The sequence below is a fragment of the Gopherus flavomarginatus genome, chromosome 6, assembly GCF_025201925.1.
Source record: "Gopherus flavomarginatus isolate rGopFla2 chromosome 6, rGopFla2.mat.asm, whole genome shotgun sequence".
Taxonomy (NCBI): Eukaryota; Metazoa; Chordata; order Testudines; family Testudinidae; genus Gopherus; species Gopherus flavomarginatus.
In genome coordinates, this window is record NC_066622.1 from 96,287,760 (window position 1) to 96,301,937 (window position 14,178).

At 45.8% G+C, this 14,178-nt stretch overlaps 1 protein-coding gene across 3 annotated transcripts; it reads left to right on the plus strand.

Moving 5' to 3' along the window:
* The first annotated feature begins 2,253 nt into the window (after positions 1–2,253).
* On the plus strand, positions 2,254–9,929 carry FAM241B (family with sequence similarity 241 member B). Of its 3 annotated transcripts, none has more exons than XM_050959769.1 (4): positions 2,254–2,375; positions 4,005–4,132; positions 6,556–6,744; positions 9,588–9,929. In XM_050959769.1, exons 2-4 carry the CDS (start codon positions 4,040–4,042, stop codon positions 9,663–9,665), a joined length of 360 nt encoding a protein of 119 aa, XP_050815726.1. In that variant the 5' UTR covers positions 2,254–2,375; positions 4,005–4,039; the 3' UTR covers positions 9,666–9,929. The 3 variants fall into 3 exon arrangements, with proteins under 3 accessions (XP_050815726.1, XP_050815727.1, XP_050815728.1); XM_050959771.1 differs by lacking the exon at positions 9,588–9,929 and adding an exon at positions 8,568–8,733 and having other exon boundaries at positions 2,271–2,375; XM_050959770.1 differs by lacking the exon at positions 9,588–9,929 and having other exon boundaries at positions 2,266–2,375; positions 6,556–8,733.
* The last annotated feature ends 4,249 nt before the right edge of the window (positions 9,930–14,178 follow it).

A 14,178-nucleotide genomic window follows, 5' to 3' on the forward strand; every position in this document is an offset into this window, starting at 1 on the left:
TGGGGTATGTGTGTGGCCTGTAGCACAAATAGACATTGCACACTTTATCCTTCAGATACTTGGAGCTGGAGAGATTGATTTTAAAGCCATACCCAAAGGGATTTCCAGGAGTCAGAGGGCATCTGCAGCATTCAATTCAGTTTTAAAGGTAAGTGAAATGTGTGGGCTAAAGGGCTTGACAGTGTCTCTTTAAGGATTTCTTTATTTCTGAAGGAGTGGGGGGAGGGGATTAATGTTGTGGTCCTAAACTCCCAACCAGCTTTCCCCACTTCCTTTTTGTTTTTTATCTGTTAAACTCCATCACTAGAGCTCACAATGGAGACCCCCCCAGCGAAGAAGGTCTATCTTTGTGAGTGTCCATCTTGGATGCTTTGCTTCCCCATGGAGGTGCAAGCAATGGGAGACCAGATGAGATAAATAGGGTCATCACCCTGTCTCTCTGTCCATGTTACATGGTCCCGCCAGTTGATTTCAACTAAGATGATGCCAAAGGCCTAATTAGATCCAGACTGACAAAATATAACCCATCCATATGTCAATAAACATGTCCCATTTAGAGCTTTCTGATCTTGAAAATGAACTGTTACTGTGAACTCTAAACAGGGAAATTTGGACTGAGGAGAAATGGAGTGCCTCTACAAAGCAATATTTGTTATGTCAGGGGACCTGACTGTGTCAGAACCTGGTAATACCCTCATGGTGTTATAAAGCAGTATATTCCTCTGTAGAGAGAACTAACCATGTTACTAAACTGCTTCAGAGTAGCAGCTGTGTTAGTCTGTATCTGCAAAAAGAACAGGAGTCCTTGTGGCACCTTAGAGACTAACACATTTATTTGAGCATAAGCTTTCGTGGGCTACAGCCCACTTCATCGGATGCATAGAATATGTTCCATTCTATGCGTCCAATGAAGTGGACTGTAGCCCATGGAAGCTTATGCTCAAATAAATTTGTTAGTCTCTAAGGTCACAAGTACTCCTGTTCTTTTTACTAAACTGTGTTACAATCCTGGAATTTACAAGTCTAGAGCAGCCTAACCCTAGTCTGAACCCATGAACTGAACTGCTGTCTATTGTTAGCCAGGATTCACAAACCAGTCTCTATGCTAAACCTAGCCTGCCCTCACAAACTGCTACCAAACTTTACTCCAGTCTAGGTTAACAGTCATCGCCAAACCATATACTAGCCTGCCATTGCCTACAAATTAGCTCTAAACTAGTCTCAGTGTTAACCATAGCTTGGTCCCAAATACGTGTGCCAGGTCTCACACTCACCTGAGCACCCCCACTCCCAACTTTAAACCAGTCACAAGCCCTGCCCTAGTTTAAGCCTACAAGCTGGTCCCCAATTGGCCCTAAATTCAATCCCATGCCATCTCCACCCCATGAATTTGTCCCAGTTTGAGGCTCTTTAACTGCCCAGCAAACCTGGCTTGTGGGATAGCTTTGTGAAAGTCAGGACAGTCCTAGAGATTTGGAGACAAGTGGTCAGTGTTTCAGATTTCTGATAGGCTGTAGCCTGGGCACTGGGACACTTTTAAAAGTGGGAGCGCTGAAAGCCAGCTACCTTACCCCTGTCTGCGCTCCCCGACCCCAGGGGAGGTCGGACAGAGGTAAGGGGGCAAAGACTGGGGGCGGGCATGGGGCCAGGAGCGGAGCCCAGGAGCGTGGGGGGCTGGGTGCAGGGCCCCGGGTACGGGGCCAGTGGCCAGGGCCAGCGCCCCAAGAGCAGAGCCCCGGGCGCGGAGCCCCGATCACAGGGCCAGCGACCGGGAAGCGGGGCCGGCGGCAGCCGGGACTCCAGTCCCGGAAACGGGGCCCTGGCGCGGAGCCGCAAGCAAGGGGCCAGCGGCTGGGGAGCAGGGCTAGCAGCCGGGACCCAAGCCCCGGGCTGGGGCGTGGAGGCCTGGGAGCTGGGCCAGTAGCCCCGCGTAAAACCTGGGGGTGCTGCGGTACCTCCTGCACCCCTAGTTTCCACGCCGTGCCTATGCCTGGGGCGCATTGCCCCATACTCCCTTCTCTTTGTGCCAGGGGCACTTGCCATGCCTAGATTTCAGATGCATCAGGATTATCAGAGTCATGGTGTGAATGAACATGCAGGCCAAGGGAGAGGAGTGTAGCATAAATACTGTGCAGAGAGAGGGGCTGACTGCAAAAAAAAGCTCTCTAAATCTGCACAGCCAGTTCAGAGAACTGTAGTTTACTGTGGAGCCTGAAGAGGGGTTTGCTCACCTCTGAAGAGCCTTGGCTAGGAGAGAAACTGCCTGCTCCCGCACCTCGCTCAACTAACTTCCTGTGATGTCAGCCTGGAGGAAGTAGCAGTTTGGGTACAAGTCAGTCAGACTGTATGGAGTAAACAGAGAGCGAATCAACGAGGTGAGTATGCTATTTCTGACAGTTTTTCTCGGTAATCTGCTCAGGAAGCAGTACAGCCTCTTCTGCTTTCCCTTCTCCTTCCACCACCCTCAGATCGGCTTCTTGCAAAATTTCAAAATTATGTCAAGAAATGTAAGGCAAAGAATAAGAGTTTCTAAGTACCGTGCAGAATAACACAGGCAGCTTGGATAGTATAGTGTTCCTGCTCAGGCTAATTTAAGCCATGTACCTGACCCAGAGGAATCTGTTAGTGCTGTGCCTCTACTTTCGCAGCATATGTGGTATGATCAGCAAGTTCATGTGTCTGTGCATCTATCAGCCCTCTGGGAATGGGAGAGACTGGTCTTCAGATTCATATGACAAACTGGGTTACAGGCCATTTTGAGCCGTAGAGGGGAAACACGCTGCTGGCTGACTCTTCAAAAAGGATGGTCCCATGCATTGTGCATAGGGCATAGGTAAGGCATAACTGCTATGTTGGATCTTGCTTATCCCTGGGCACTGGATGGAAGGTTCTAACAATCCCTTAAAAAAAAAAACAACCAAAAAAAGAAAAAACATCAGTTTGCATTATAGGTATAGGTTCTGGTCAATTCCAGTTTCCACCCCTGCTTTAAGCATTGTTAGTTCTAATAGCCTGGAAACCACAAATGCCAAGTTTTAGAACCTAGATCCCTGGGATAGATATTTTGTGGTGGTCAGTTTTCTGGCTGTGTTATAGATTTGACTGGTCATACCAGTTTTTAATTCTTACCAGCAGAAACATGTGTTTGTTAAATTGCAGCACAAAATATTCTTCTGTGCAGAGCCCGCCTGCCTGGTTTTCCTAAGATTCTGCTTCTTAGAGATTTGCTGTTACAAGAGGGAAAACCTTATTTTAGAACCTTTTTTTAACTTGTAAAACAGCTGACTTTATTGCCATTTCTAAAATGACGTTCATATGACACTTTCAAAAGTAATTTTTGACAGCTTTTCAAAAATATCATCCTCTGAGGATTCCATAGCCATGAAAAAGTATCTTTTTCATTTTCTATCAGTGGGATTTTTGCTGTGTCCATAAAAAAATACATTTATAGTGTGGGTAAGTAATAGCTAAAACGAGAGGGATAGACACACTTGTATCTTCCCATTCCCGAAGAGGCTAGATTGTGGTATTTACATCACTACCTTTGGTATGGTTTAATGTGGAGCTGCATTACACCAGGATGTATGCTGGGGAAAAGGTGCCATGGTGTCTCTGAACTTCTCTGTGGGCACATTCCTTAGGATGGAGCAGATTTCACCCCTGTTGCACAGGCCCTCCTCTGCAGGCTGGTGAAGAATGTGGGTTGCACCATGACCCCCTGCCTGCCCCCTACTCCTCCCAACCCCTTGTTTTTTGTCTTTGCTCCCTGGTAGGCAGCAGGAGTGAACAGTTCCTACACTCCCCAGAGGCCTCTTGTGGGATGCCCTTATACAGTCGTGCAAAGAGTGGGGGAAACTTCTTGCATGTCCCTCCTTGACTGCACTCACAATATGGCCCAAGATGTTTAAGTTGTTCCCCCTGAGCCTCTCTTCCCTCCTGGTTCAGTCTGAAATAGCTAATAATGCTCAGAGGGGAACTACAGTCCATTCTCCTGTGTGTTACAGGTGTGACAGGGTGGGTATATTGCGTGACCCCGAGGATGGTCCAGATTTTAGCCAACGGAGATATTGTACAGGATGATGACCCCCGGGTGAGAGCAAATGCTCAGCACAGGGAGAACACCTCCCGGCAGGTAATGAAACAAAAAAGTGTGAAAAAGTTCAGCGTATTTTTGTAATTGCTTAGATATTTTGCTCGAGGAATTGGATGTGCATCATAATTTACATCTTCAATGGATGCTTCATAATTAATATTCCCTTTAAGCTGCATGCATGTGCGGCTGCACAGCAGTGTGGTACCTACAGCACACCTCATGTGGCTGGCAGAGTGGCTGACAGCTGGGCCCTCCTTCCAGAACCTGCAGCAGCTCCTATTTTGTGCCATGGCAACCTCAAGCCAGCAGGGATGGATAAGGAGTGTGTGTGTGTAAGGAAGGAGACAGGAACCAAGGTTGCCAGGAGGGATAGCTCAGTGGTTTGAGCATTGGCCTGCAAACCCAGGATTATGAGCTCAGTCCTTGAGGGGGCCACTTAGGGATCTGGGGCAAAAATCAGTTACTTAGTCCTGCTAGTGAAGGCAAGGGGCTGGACTTGATGACCTTTTGAGGTCCCTTCCAGTTCTAAGAGATAGGTATATCTCTAATTATTATTATTATTATTATTATTATTTAGATAGGGCAGGGGGGCAGCTGTTCAGGGAGCTGGCTGTAGAGAGGCTGGTCCCTGCCACTGGGAGCAACCTCCAAGAGCTACCAGTGCGGAAATGAGCCTGGCCTGGCAGGGAGCTTGGCATGCAGGGAAGGGGAGACTGTGCTGCTACCGCTGCTGAGGCAGGAGTGCCTGGTCCATGCTCCTGCCCACTCTGGGCTGCAGTGGCAACTCCCTCCCAGGCACCCCGGTTTGGGAGGCAGGGTCTTTTGGGAGGTTATGGTAGGGGGCTTCCTCAAGGGCTGAGTCTCCTGGGAAAGGGTGGGTGTAGAAGATTATGGTAGGATAGATGGGGGCTCCTGGTTTCCTAACTGTGTGTTTTTTAACTCTAAAAGTCTTGAAAGTTAATGGGTACTCAGCCACTGCTGTGTATGCCTGTGTGTCCCAGATGCATGTGTATTACTAATGTGTTGTTTTAAAAATCCCTTACTCTGTTCAATGCAATATAGTATAAAATAATTTTTTTTATAAAGTCTCTGATTGCTATAAAAATGTAGCTCTCACTGGAGTTTGAAACCCGCTCAGAGGAAAGAAAATGTAGAGGGAACATTGCTTATAATGTTCTGTCCAGAGAGCTAGGCAAGACAGAGTTGGGAGAAGCAGCATTCCACATTTTACTGCAAAATACTGAAAGAATCGTTGGGGTAGGCAGGGGAAAGGACAAGTGCTGGTGTGGGTGCAGAATGTGGGTAGAAATCTGAGTTCACATTAAGGGCCCCACCACCCCTGATCAAGGAAGAACACACAGGAGGGGAAAAGATGCTGCAAATCATCGTGTGCTGTGACTGCTGGGCTCTGTAATGTGGGCATGTTGTCCTGGAGAATGGAATGACTGTTCAGGCCAGGGATCTACAGGCAACATAGGTTTAAGTTCTCTAATTCTCAGACATCGGTTCAGGGCCAGTTCCAGGCGTGGGTGATCGCAGCAATTACCTTGGACGCCAACTTCCAGAGGGCACACTACTGCTGTGCTGCTCTTATCTGTTTGTTTGTGTTTTGCTTGGCTGCTCTGGGGGTGCAGAAAATGTCTTTCATCCTGGCCAACAAAATGCCCATGGCCATTCCTGCATTGGTCGTCCCTCTGCCAGCCCTCCTGGAACCAGCAACATGGCAGCCTGGCTGTGCGGGTGTCTTATTGCTATCAGCTGTCCTACTGAAGTGGTGCATTGTAAGTCCCTTTGTTGGCAGTTGGTAATGTGCTGGAGGACCAAATGCTGGTTTGAACAGCATTGGCTCCAGCTTGGATTTCAGAAATCTGGTATTAGTTAGAGGAGTACGATCCTTGGCTCCACCCTCTTCTCTCCTGGCACACCTCCCCCCTCCTCCAGTCCCATAAATCCCTGACCATGCAGAGTTTGGAAGGGCTTCAGGTTCTCAGGGAAGGAGCTGCTGTTCCCAGCTGTTTCCACCTGGCTGGGTTCCCCTACCCTTGTGTAAGTGGGTCTGGCCCCAAAGGATTTACATACAGGGTAGGTGGGTGAAATTCTGTACTGTGAGGTGTAGCCCAAAAGATGCCGTTCCCGGTAATTGTTCTAATGTACCCTACTCTCCATTCCTCTCACCCCGCAATTTCAACTTCAGTTTAGAGCATAAAAGCCAAGCAGATTGTAAGAAATGTTTGTGAGAGCCAGGGCAGTCAGTTGTGGTGCCTGCCCTCTGCTGCATTGTCTTTATCTATGGCCACGGGATGATATTTTATTCTGAATTAAATAAATAGGAACATTTCTGAGATTTTTGCCTTGTTCTTTCCTTCAGCTCCCACTCCTTCTGTCTTCTTTCCTTCAGCTCCCACCCCTTCTGTGAGTCTGATTCAGCAGGCTGAATTCCTTCTCTCTCGTTATGTTTGCAGGAGTTTTTCAACATGGCGCCTAATGCAGGCCATGCTCCACTGCAGCAGCGGGCTGCCAGGCCTAGGGGGCACTCTCCGTTTTCGGAACTGAACCAGCAGCTAGTGAACATGGGATTCCCCCTCTGGAACCTCGGTAACCAGGTGGTGGAGCCGGTGATGTCTATCCTGCTGCTTTTCCTCCTCATGATGGTGGGCGTGCGTGGCCTCCTGTTGGTGGGTCTTATCTACGTGGTCTCACACCTGAGCCAGCGGTGACAGTGCCCTCGCACTGGCCACCACTGCTTCCTGTGTGGTGAAAGACCAGGTTTCCTTGTCAGACTTGGGTGTGTTTCTGAGTATGCCCCCCACTGAGAGAGAGAGAGAGAGAGTGTGTGTGTGTGCGCGTGTGCTTGTGTATGCAGATGCAGGTGCATAGCTGTGTATCCTGAAAGCAGGGAGTAGTTTGAGCATTGGCCTGCTAAACCCAGGGTTGTGAGTTCAATCCTTGCAGGGACCACTTAGGGATCTGGGGCAAAAATCAGTACTTGATACTTCTAGTGAAGGCAGGGGGCTGGACTTGATGACCTTTGAAGGTCCCTTCCAGTTCTAGGAGATAGGTATATCTCCAATTATTAATTATTTTTTTTATTAAAAGTATCTGTGTGTAACGTTCAAGGGGAATTGAAGTGTGGAGTTGGGATGCCCAAGGGCACAATCCCCAGGTGTAGCATTTTTTCTCACATTAAGCTGCTCCTTTCTGAGGGTTGCCCAAGTGAGGCTTGGCTTGCCCAGGAGCTTCAGCCATCGGCTAGAGAGGCCATGCCAGAAGCCCAAACTTTGGTGCAGCTATAGAAAGGGTCTGACATGTCATGTTGTGTCATCCAGCACTTATCAGATACAGTGCGTAGACCTGAGGGGAACTGATATGGGAGCTTAATTTTCATCTGCAGGTGTGAAGGGCAGTAGGGGTCTCCGAGGAGTAATAAAACAAACATGCATGAATGTGAGACAATTTGAAAATGGCCTGTAGAAGGCGAGGTTTGCTTTGTAATTACTAATCTGATCTTAGAGGTGTATTGGAAGGGAAGGTTAAATTAAAAGAAGAGATATTGATGGGCTTGAGCTGACAGCACAGTATTCGCTACATCTTAAACATATAGGATTGGAGGGCTGTTATAAGGGGCTGAAGGGGGACATTAAAATAGAAAGTGGGGAGACAGAAAGGAGTTTGAAGAAGATTAAAACAGGGAAGAAGAAAAGTGTCTGTAAAACAGGTGATGTCACCTGTGCTTTTGTCTTGCCTGGGTTGTCCAGGATATTTGTGTTTGAACAAGAACTTGCTCTGGGACGTTGTCACTCTGGGTGATACCTTATCCCTGCTGCAATAGGAATGATTCCAACATTGAGTAGCTGAGGAAGTTGGTCTTGGAAATGTGTGGATGGAGGAACCAATTTTTAAACAATACAGTCCTTGATAATGTGCAGAAGTGGAAATGAAATATATCTGCTAAAAACACATTGGAGAGGGGTTGTATTAGGTGTGGTATGTTTTAAAGCTTTCTTTAATCCCTCTTTAAGACCAGGAAACATAAGAACTTTCACCTTGATGAGCTGAGAATCAGTGAGAAATATCTCTCCTCTGTCTTATAAATAGGATTGGGCCTTAGCGAAAACGGCAAATCCAGACTTCGGGGGAAGTTCACATCCCGATCTGTATCCATGCTTCAGGCCTGTCACTATAGTAGGCCAAAACAGGCCACAGAATTTAAATTACCCCGCCGCTCCCCACAATTTTGTGAAAGTTTGGATTCAGGTCCAGATAGATCTGAATTGTGACTTGGGACCATATTGGCTTATAACAGCTTTACTGTGTGTGTGCATATGCGTGTGCGTGTGTGTATGTGTTGGGGTGGAGAAGCCTTACTGAACACTCGTGTAGCATGCATGGACAAAGTGGTTCTTGTTTTTGTTCAATAAACGGAGTGAAGGAAATTGTGCATCACAAATTGACTGTAAATTTTTGCCTTCCCCAGTGGAGTATAAAAATGCCAAGAGCAACACCTCAAATTCTCCTCTGGTTCCTGTAATAACGAGAACCTTCTGCTGAAACAACAAGGAGAAAAAAACCTGTAACATGATGTTTTATTATAAAATTGAAATTGTTCTGTGATGCTAGTACATAAATCTCTTTCCAAACTGCTGTTCTCTGAATTTCTTGCTGTTCTTGGGCCTGTGGTGACCATGCCAGAGCCAGTGAAAGTCAGTGATAGCTCCCCAAGCAGAGCCCCTACAAATCCCAAGTGCTGGAAAGTTTGGGAAGACACAGCTATGATTTTAACTGATGTAGTGATTAAATACAACCCTACAAACGAACTGACTAGCTCAGGGGATTGGAATGGCAAGCCTGTCACTCAGGTGGTGTCTAAGAGTCTCACAGATAAAGAACTGAGCCTAAATCTCACTGAGACTGCCCAGTGTCCCAGGCTAGCTTTGTGGGGTGGTGCACTATCATCAGATTGTTTTGCATTGTGCTGATGTTTTGGCAGGCTGCTTTGCTTAAGCTGAAGTTCTCAGTCACCCCTTCTAAAACTGAAGCCATCTTTAACTGCAGAGCTCTGGCATTAACTGAAATTTGTTACCTTCTGATGGTCATTTGGTGGCCTATATAAAATGATGTGATGATCTCACCTCAGTTCCTGATGATCAGCTGCCGAACTTCATAGTAACTGGCACTTATGTTGAGAGTTTCAGCACACAGATCAAGGACTGAATGGCATTCTAGGACTGAACCATGCACCCCTAAAGGGAATCCCTCCAAAGACAACCTGAGGAATATTGGCAGGTTAGTGCTGGGGTGCATGGTTTACATGGAAAGTGAGCTAATTGGGGAAGCCAAGTCATTACATCGTGTAGAGATGGCATGGGCTGACTGGCTTCCTGTACCCCCCTGGAACCCAAGTCAGTCTCCCCAGTGGAAAACCAGGATAGGGGACTGAGCCCATGGGTTTCCGTGGGGTTTCTTCCTGTCTGCATCACCAGCTTTTCCTCCACAGGGAGGCAGAGCATCTGAGAGGGACTCTGACAGAGATGGGACTTCAACGCTGGGGGCCCCCCATTGTGAGCTCGAGTGACAGAACTAATCCTGTTAGTAAATCGTTCCTGCTCTTTCCACAGAAGAGAAGCTCCTTGTGAAAAGAAACAATAAGGGTGAGCATAAGGGATTTGGGTGCTTCTACAAGGGACGTGTTAATCACCAGACCTAATCTCCTAAACGATTGTGTTCCCGTGTCAGGTTGAATTTGAAGCTTGGATGCTCAGAGTGAGTTTGAGGGCTAGTGCAGCAGGCTAAATTCAGGCAGGAACTTAATGTGTCCTAAAAACTGATTAATTGAAATGAATTAAACCTGTTAATACCTGCTCCAGCCTGGTTCTTTTGTTACTATTCCATACCAGCTTCAGTCCTAAACTTCTCGCAAATACTAGGCTGCTATGTCATTTTTAACTTAAGGTAATTTGTCTCCTATACCTCAACAGGATGAAAGTTGCGTTGCTGCTGAGGGTGCTGTGTTTTGTAACCTGGACATGTATCTGTCCCCAGCATCCCAGAATTACGTTAAGGTATACTATGCTGGTGGAGGTACTGTCCGTTTTAACCAGGCTATTCTCTGCATTCCAAGGTCTCAATCAAGTGCTACGAAACATTATGTAGCTAATGTTATTTAGTGAACCGTATTGTACATTAGCACAGTTTTAAGAGATATTGGGCTTGTAGCAGGCAGATTAATGAGTTACAATTTTGTGATAATTTACATGGGTCAGCATTTGTGAAAGACAAGAGGCAAGCTCCTAGCCGAAGGTCAGAGCTTCTTAACACCTTCAACAGAAGAAAAGGCCATGACTTGCATTGGCTTGCATTTGTACAAAATCAGTAGAGAAATATCTTTTAGGATCCTTCAATATTGGAGATGTATTTTGATTCATATAGAGTACAGTAACAAAGGGGTTGTTGGCCATGCCAGTCTTAAATCCTGGAAAACACCCTTTCCAAGACTAGGTAAGTGGATGATGGTGAATGTGCATGCCAGGGGAATGTGTCTGTGTATTTGTGTGTGTGTATTAAGCACATGTTGGGTATGTGTCTCAGGCACACATGTCTTACAGGAATGTATTCATGCATGCCTAATAAGTGCTAATTTTACGTGTCTTCTTCAGGGTCACTTAGCTATTTCCCATATGTGGATGTATGTCAGTCATGCATGTCTCTGCTTATGCTGGCCAGATACATATGCCTTCATTTTGGAGCCATCAGCACCAATTTCAAACGTATTCATATAATTAATTAACATGCAATTAATTAGTTGATTGATTAACATAACTCTGTTAAGCTTTTACTCTAAGTAGACCTGAAACACTCAGGGGAGAGGTGAGAGGGTTTTGACTGGAATTTTGGCATTTCCACCTTTCTCACATAAGGGCTCCTTTTCTGCTGGATCTTTTAGCTGAGTTTTCTCTTTTGGGGTGTTCTTATAAACACATTCATTCAGCCATGGCCTCCAGCTTCGCAGCTACTCTGTGTAGTTCGGAGGGTTGCTATTTCTCAGATGGTTAAGGGATGGGCTGAGAAGTGTAATGGATGTGGGTAACAGAGGAAGCAAGCCAGCCCTGTGGGATGAGAGCTGCACTTATAGAGCAGCATGGGGTATTGTCAGGGAAGCCTCCAGTTGCAGCTGCCTGCTGCAGTGTGAATAGTTTCACAGCTCACCGAAGAGACGACTGAATTTAATTCAAGATGAATGGGTGCCTCCCCAATATAGATGACATTTTCATTGCAAACTAACAAAGGGAGAAATCCAATTACATCACAAAGGGGCTCCCTAATAGGCCATGCTGCCTGTGTGTGTGGTGGGGCTAGAGGCTTCTGCACCACAACAATCCATTGCAGAGGGAAGCCATGCAAGCCATCCATCAGCCACACAAAGCAGAGGGAGAGAAACACTCACCCAACCTTTTTGTGTGTTGGACTAAAAGAGCATCATTCGAAAGTCCAAGAGACACAGAGATTGAGTGAGCAGCCTTTAGCGGGGAAGGGGTTTAGAGCGTCCTTTCCAACCAAGCAAGTAATGTGCGTGCAAGTGTGTTTTCATTTTAAAGCCTGTTTTGTGAGTCCTTAAATGTGGGGTTCAGGAATCCAGGCTCTAAAAGTTTCCCCACCTCCTTTTGCTCTTAAGTTTCTTCCCTCCCTTCTCCCTCTCAGTCGAGCAACTGGAATCCTGATGTCAGCAACCAGGACTGAACTGAAGTCCAAGGAGCTGCATCTGTTTATGCCATGGTTTCATTTGGTCTTTTGTTTCTTTCCTCTCCTTCCTTCACTCTTTCCCCCCTTTTTCCCTTTCAGTCTTCCCCCCTGAGAATCTCTCATTTATGCTATTTTATTTGAGTTGTTATACTGCACCCATCACCCTCTTATATACCCCTCCTCCTCCCCTGCCCCCAATCTTGCAACAAAATCCATAAATCCTCATTCAGTTTTTGTTAGCAGATAAAAAATACCTCGTACTAGGTCACTGAAATAAAAGGATGAATGCAACTTGAGAGAGAGAGGGGAAGTCTGGCTGTTGCACAAAGACTCTAATTGCAACACCTGTAACCTGCTTTTGTTCACAGGTAATGAAAGACTTTATATGCATCTTGGAAGTTAATTGGTATGTAAAGTCCCAGGATAAAAACAAGAATTTTTCTATGAGCTGGGGACAGATCAGCTGGAAGTGACAGAGGAGGAGAAAGACTTGGGTCTATTGGTTGACCACAGGATGACTATGAGCCACCAATGTGGTGCGGCTGCGAGAAAGGCTAATGCAGTCCTAGGATGCATTAAGTGAAGTATTTCTGGCAGAGAGAGGGAAGTGTTATTACCATTATACAAAGCACTGATGAGACTCCATCTGGAATATTGTGTGCAGTTTTGGTCTCCCATGTTTAAGAAAGATGAATTCAAACTGGAAAAGGTGCAGAGAAGGGCTACTAGGATGATAAGAGAAATGGAAAGCCTACCTTATGAGTTGAGATTCAAGGAGCTTGTCTTGTTTAGTCTGACCAAATGAAGGTGGAAGGTAGACATGATTGCTCTCTATACATACATCAGAGGGATAAATACCAGGCAGGGAGAGGAGTTATTTAAGTTAAGCAGCACAAGAACAAATGGATATAAACTGGTCATCAACAAGTTTAGGCTTGAAATCAGATGAAGGTTTCTAACCATCAGAGGAGTGAAGTTCTGGAACAGCTTTCTAAGGGGAGCAATGGGGACAGCAAAACCTAACTGGCTTCAAGACTAAGCTTGATAAGTTTATGGAGAGGATGGTATGATGAGACCGTCTACAATGGCATGTGGCCCATCTGAGACTGCTAGTAGCAAATATCCACAATGGCTGGTGATGGGCACTAAATTGGGAGGGCTCTGAGTCACTACAGTGAATTCTTTCCCAGGTGTCTGGCTGGTGGGTCTTGACAACATGCTCATGGTCCAACCGATCTCCATAATTGGGGTCAAGAAGGAATTTCCCCCCAGGTAGAGACCCTATGTGTTTCTTTTACCTTCCTCTGCAGCATGGGGTATAGGTCACTAGCAGATTTAAACTAGAGTAAATGATAGAGTAAATTCTCAGTAACTTGAAGTCTTTAGATCATGAGTTGAGGATTTCAGTAGCTCAGCCAGAGGTTGTGGGTCTATTACAGGAATGGGTGGGTGAGGTTTTGTGGCCTGCAATGTGCAGGAGGTCAGACTAGATGATCACGATGGTCCTTTCTTAAAGTCTATGAGGATATGTCAGATCGAAGACGCCTAGGTAGAAGCATTTTTTTCTCTTTAATAAACAAAAAGGAAAAATTTGGTGCTCATAGCAGTGAGGGACAAAGCTTTGTGCAGTAGGTATTGTGCAAGCTTACCCTGCCCTCAATTCTTGCCCATGCATCTCAGTCCTTACCTGCAATGTCTTCTTCTATTGTAAACCTGAGCACAGATTGCCAATCCTACTGAGTGGTTTAATGAGGTTTTGTCAAAACAGAATCATTTGCTGTAGGGTGTGGATTTGATGATTTCCCTCTGAACATCATTAAATTAAAATATTAAAATTAAATAAAAGCATTAAAATAGGAATGTTAAAAAATCACTGGAGATCTGTGGATTTTCCACAGAACTCTTTAAAATCATTGGCCTTCTGGATGCATAGGGATGATTGAATTGAGGACATCTTTGGCTTTAGCCTAGTAGAAGGAGTGTGGAAATCAGAACTGGATATGAGTGGAGAAGAGATGGGGAAATCAGCGTTCTTCTCTCTGGATTTGGGACAGATCTGACTACACAATCCAGATCCAGTTCAGATGCTTCCTATAAAATCAAACAGTGAATTTTTGATTAGTGTTTTGATACCTAGCACCAGTTCTGAATCTGTGCAATGTGAAATGCTATGTGAGTTACAGATCTAGTCCACCCTCTTTTTCCAAAAATCCTCCAAGAGAAAGGGTAACATTTTCAAAAGCTCCTAAGTGGTTTAGAAGCCTTAGTCCCATTGACTTTCAGTGAGTGTTAGACCCCTAAGTGCCCAAGTAATTTTGGAAAACAGGATTCAGTCCCCTAAGTCACTT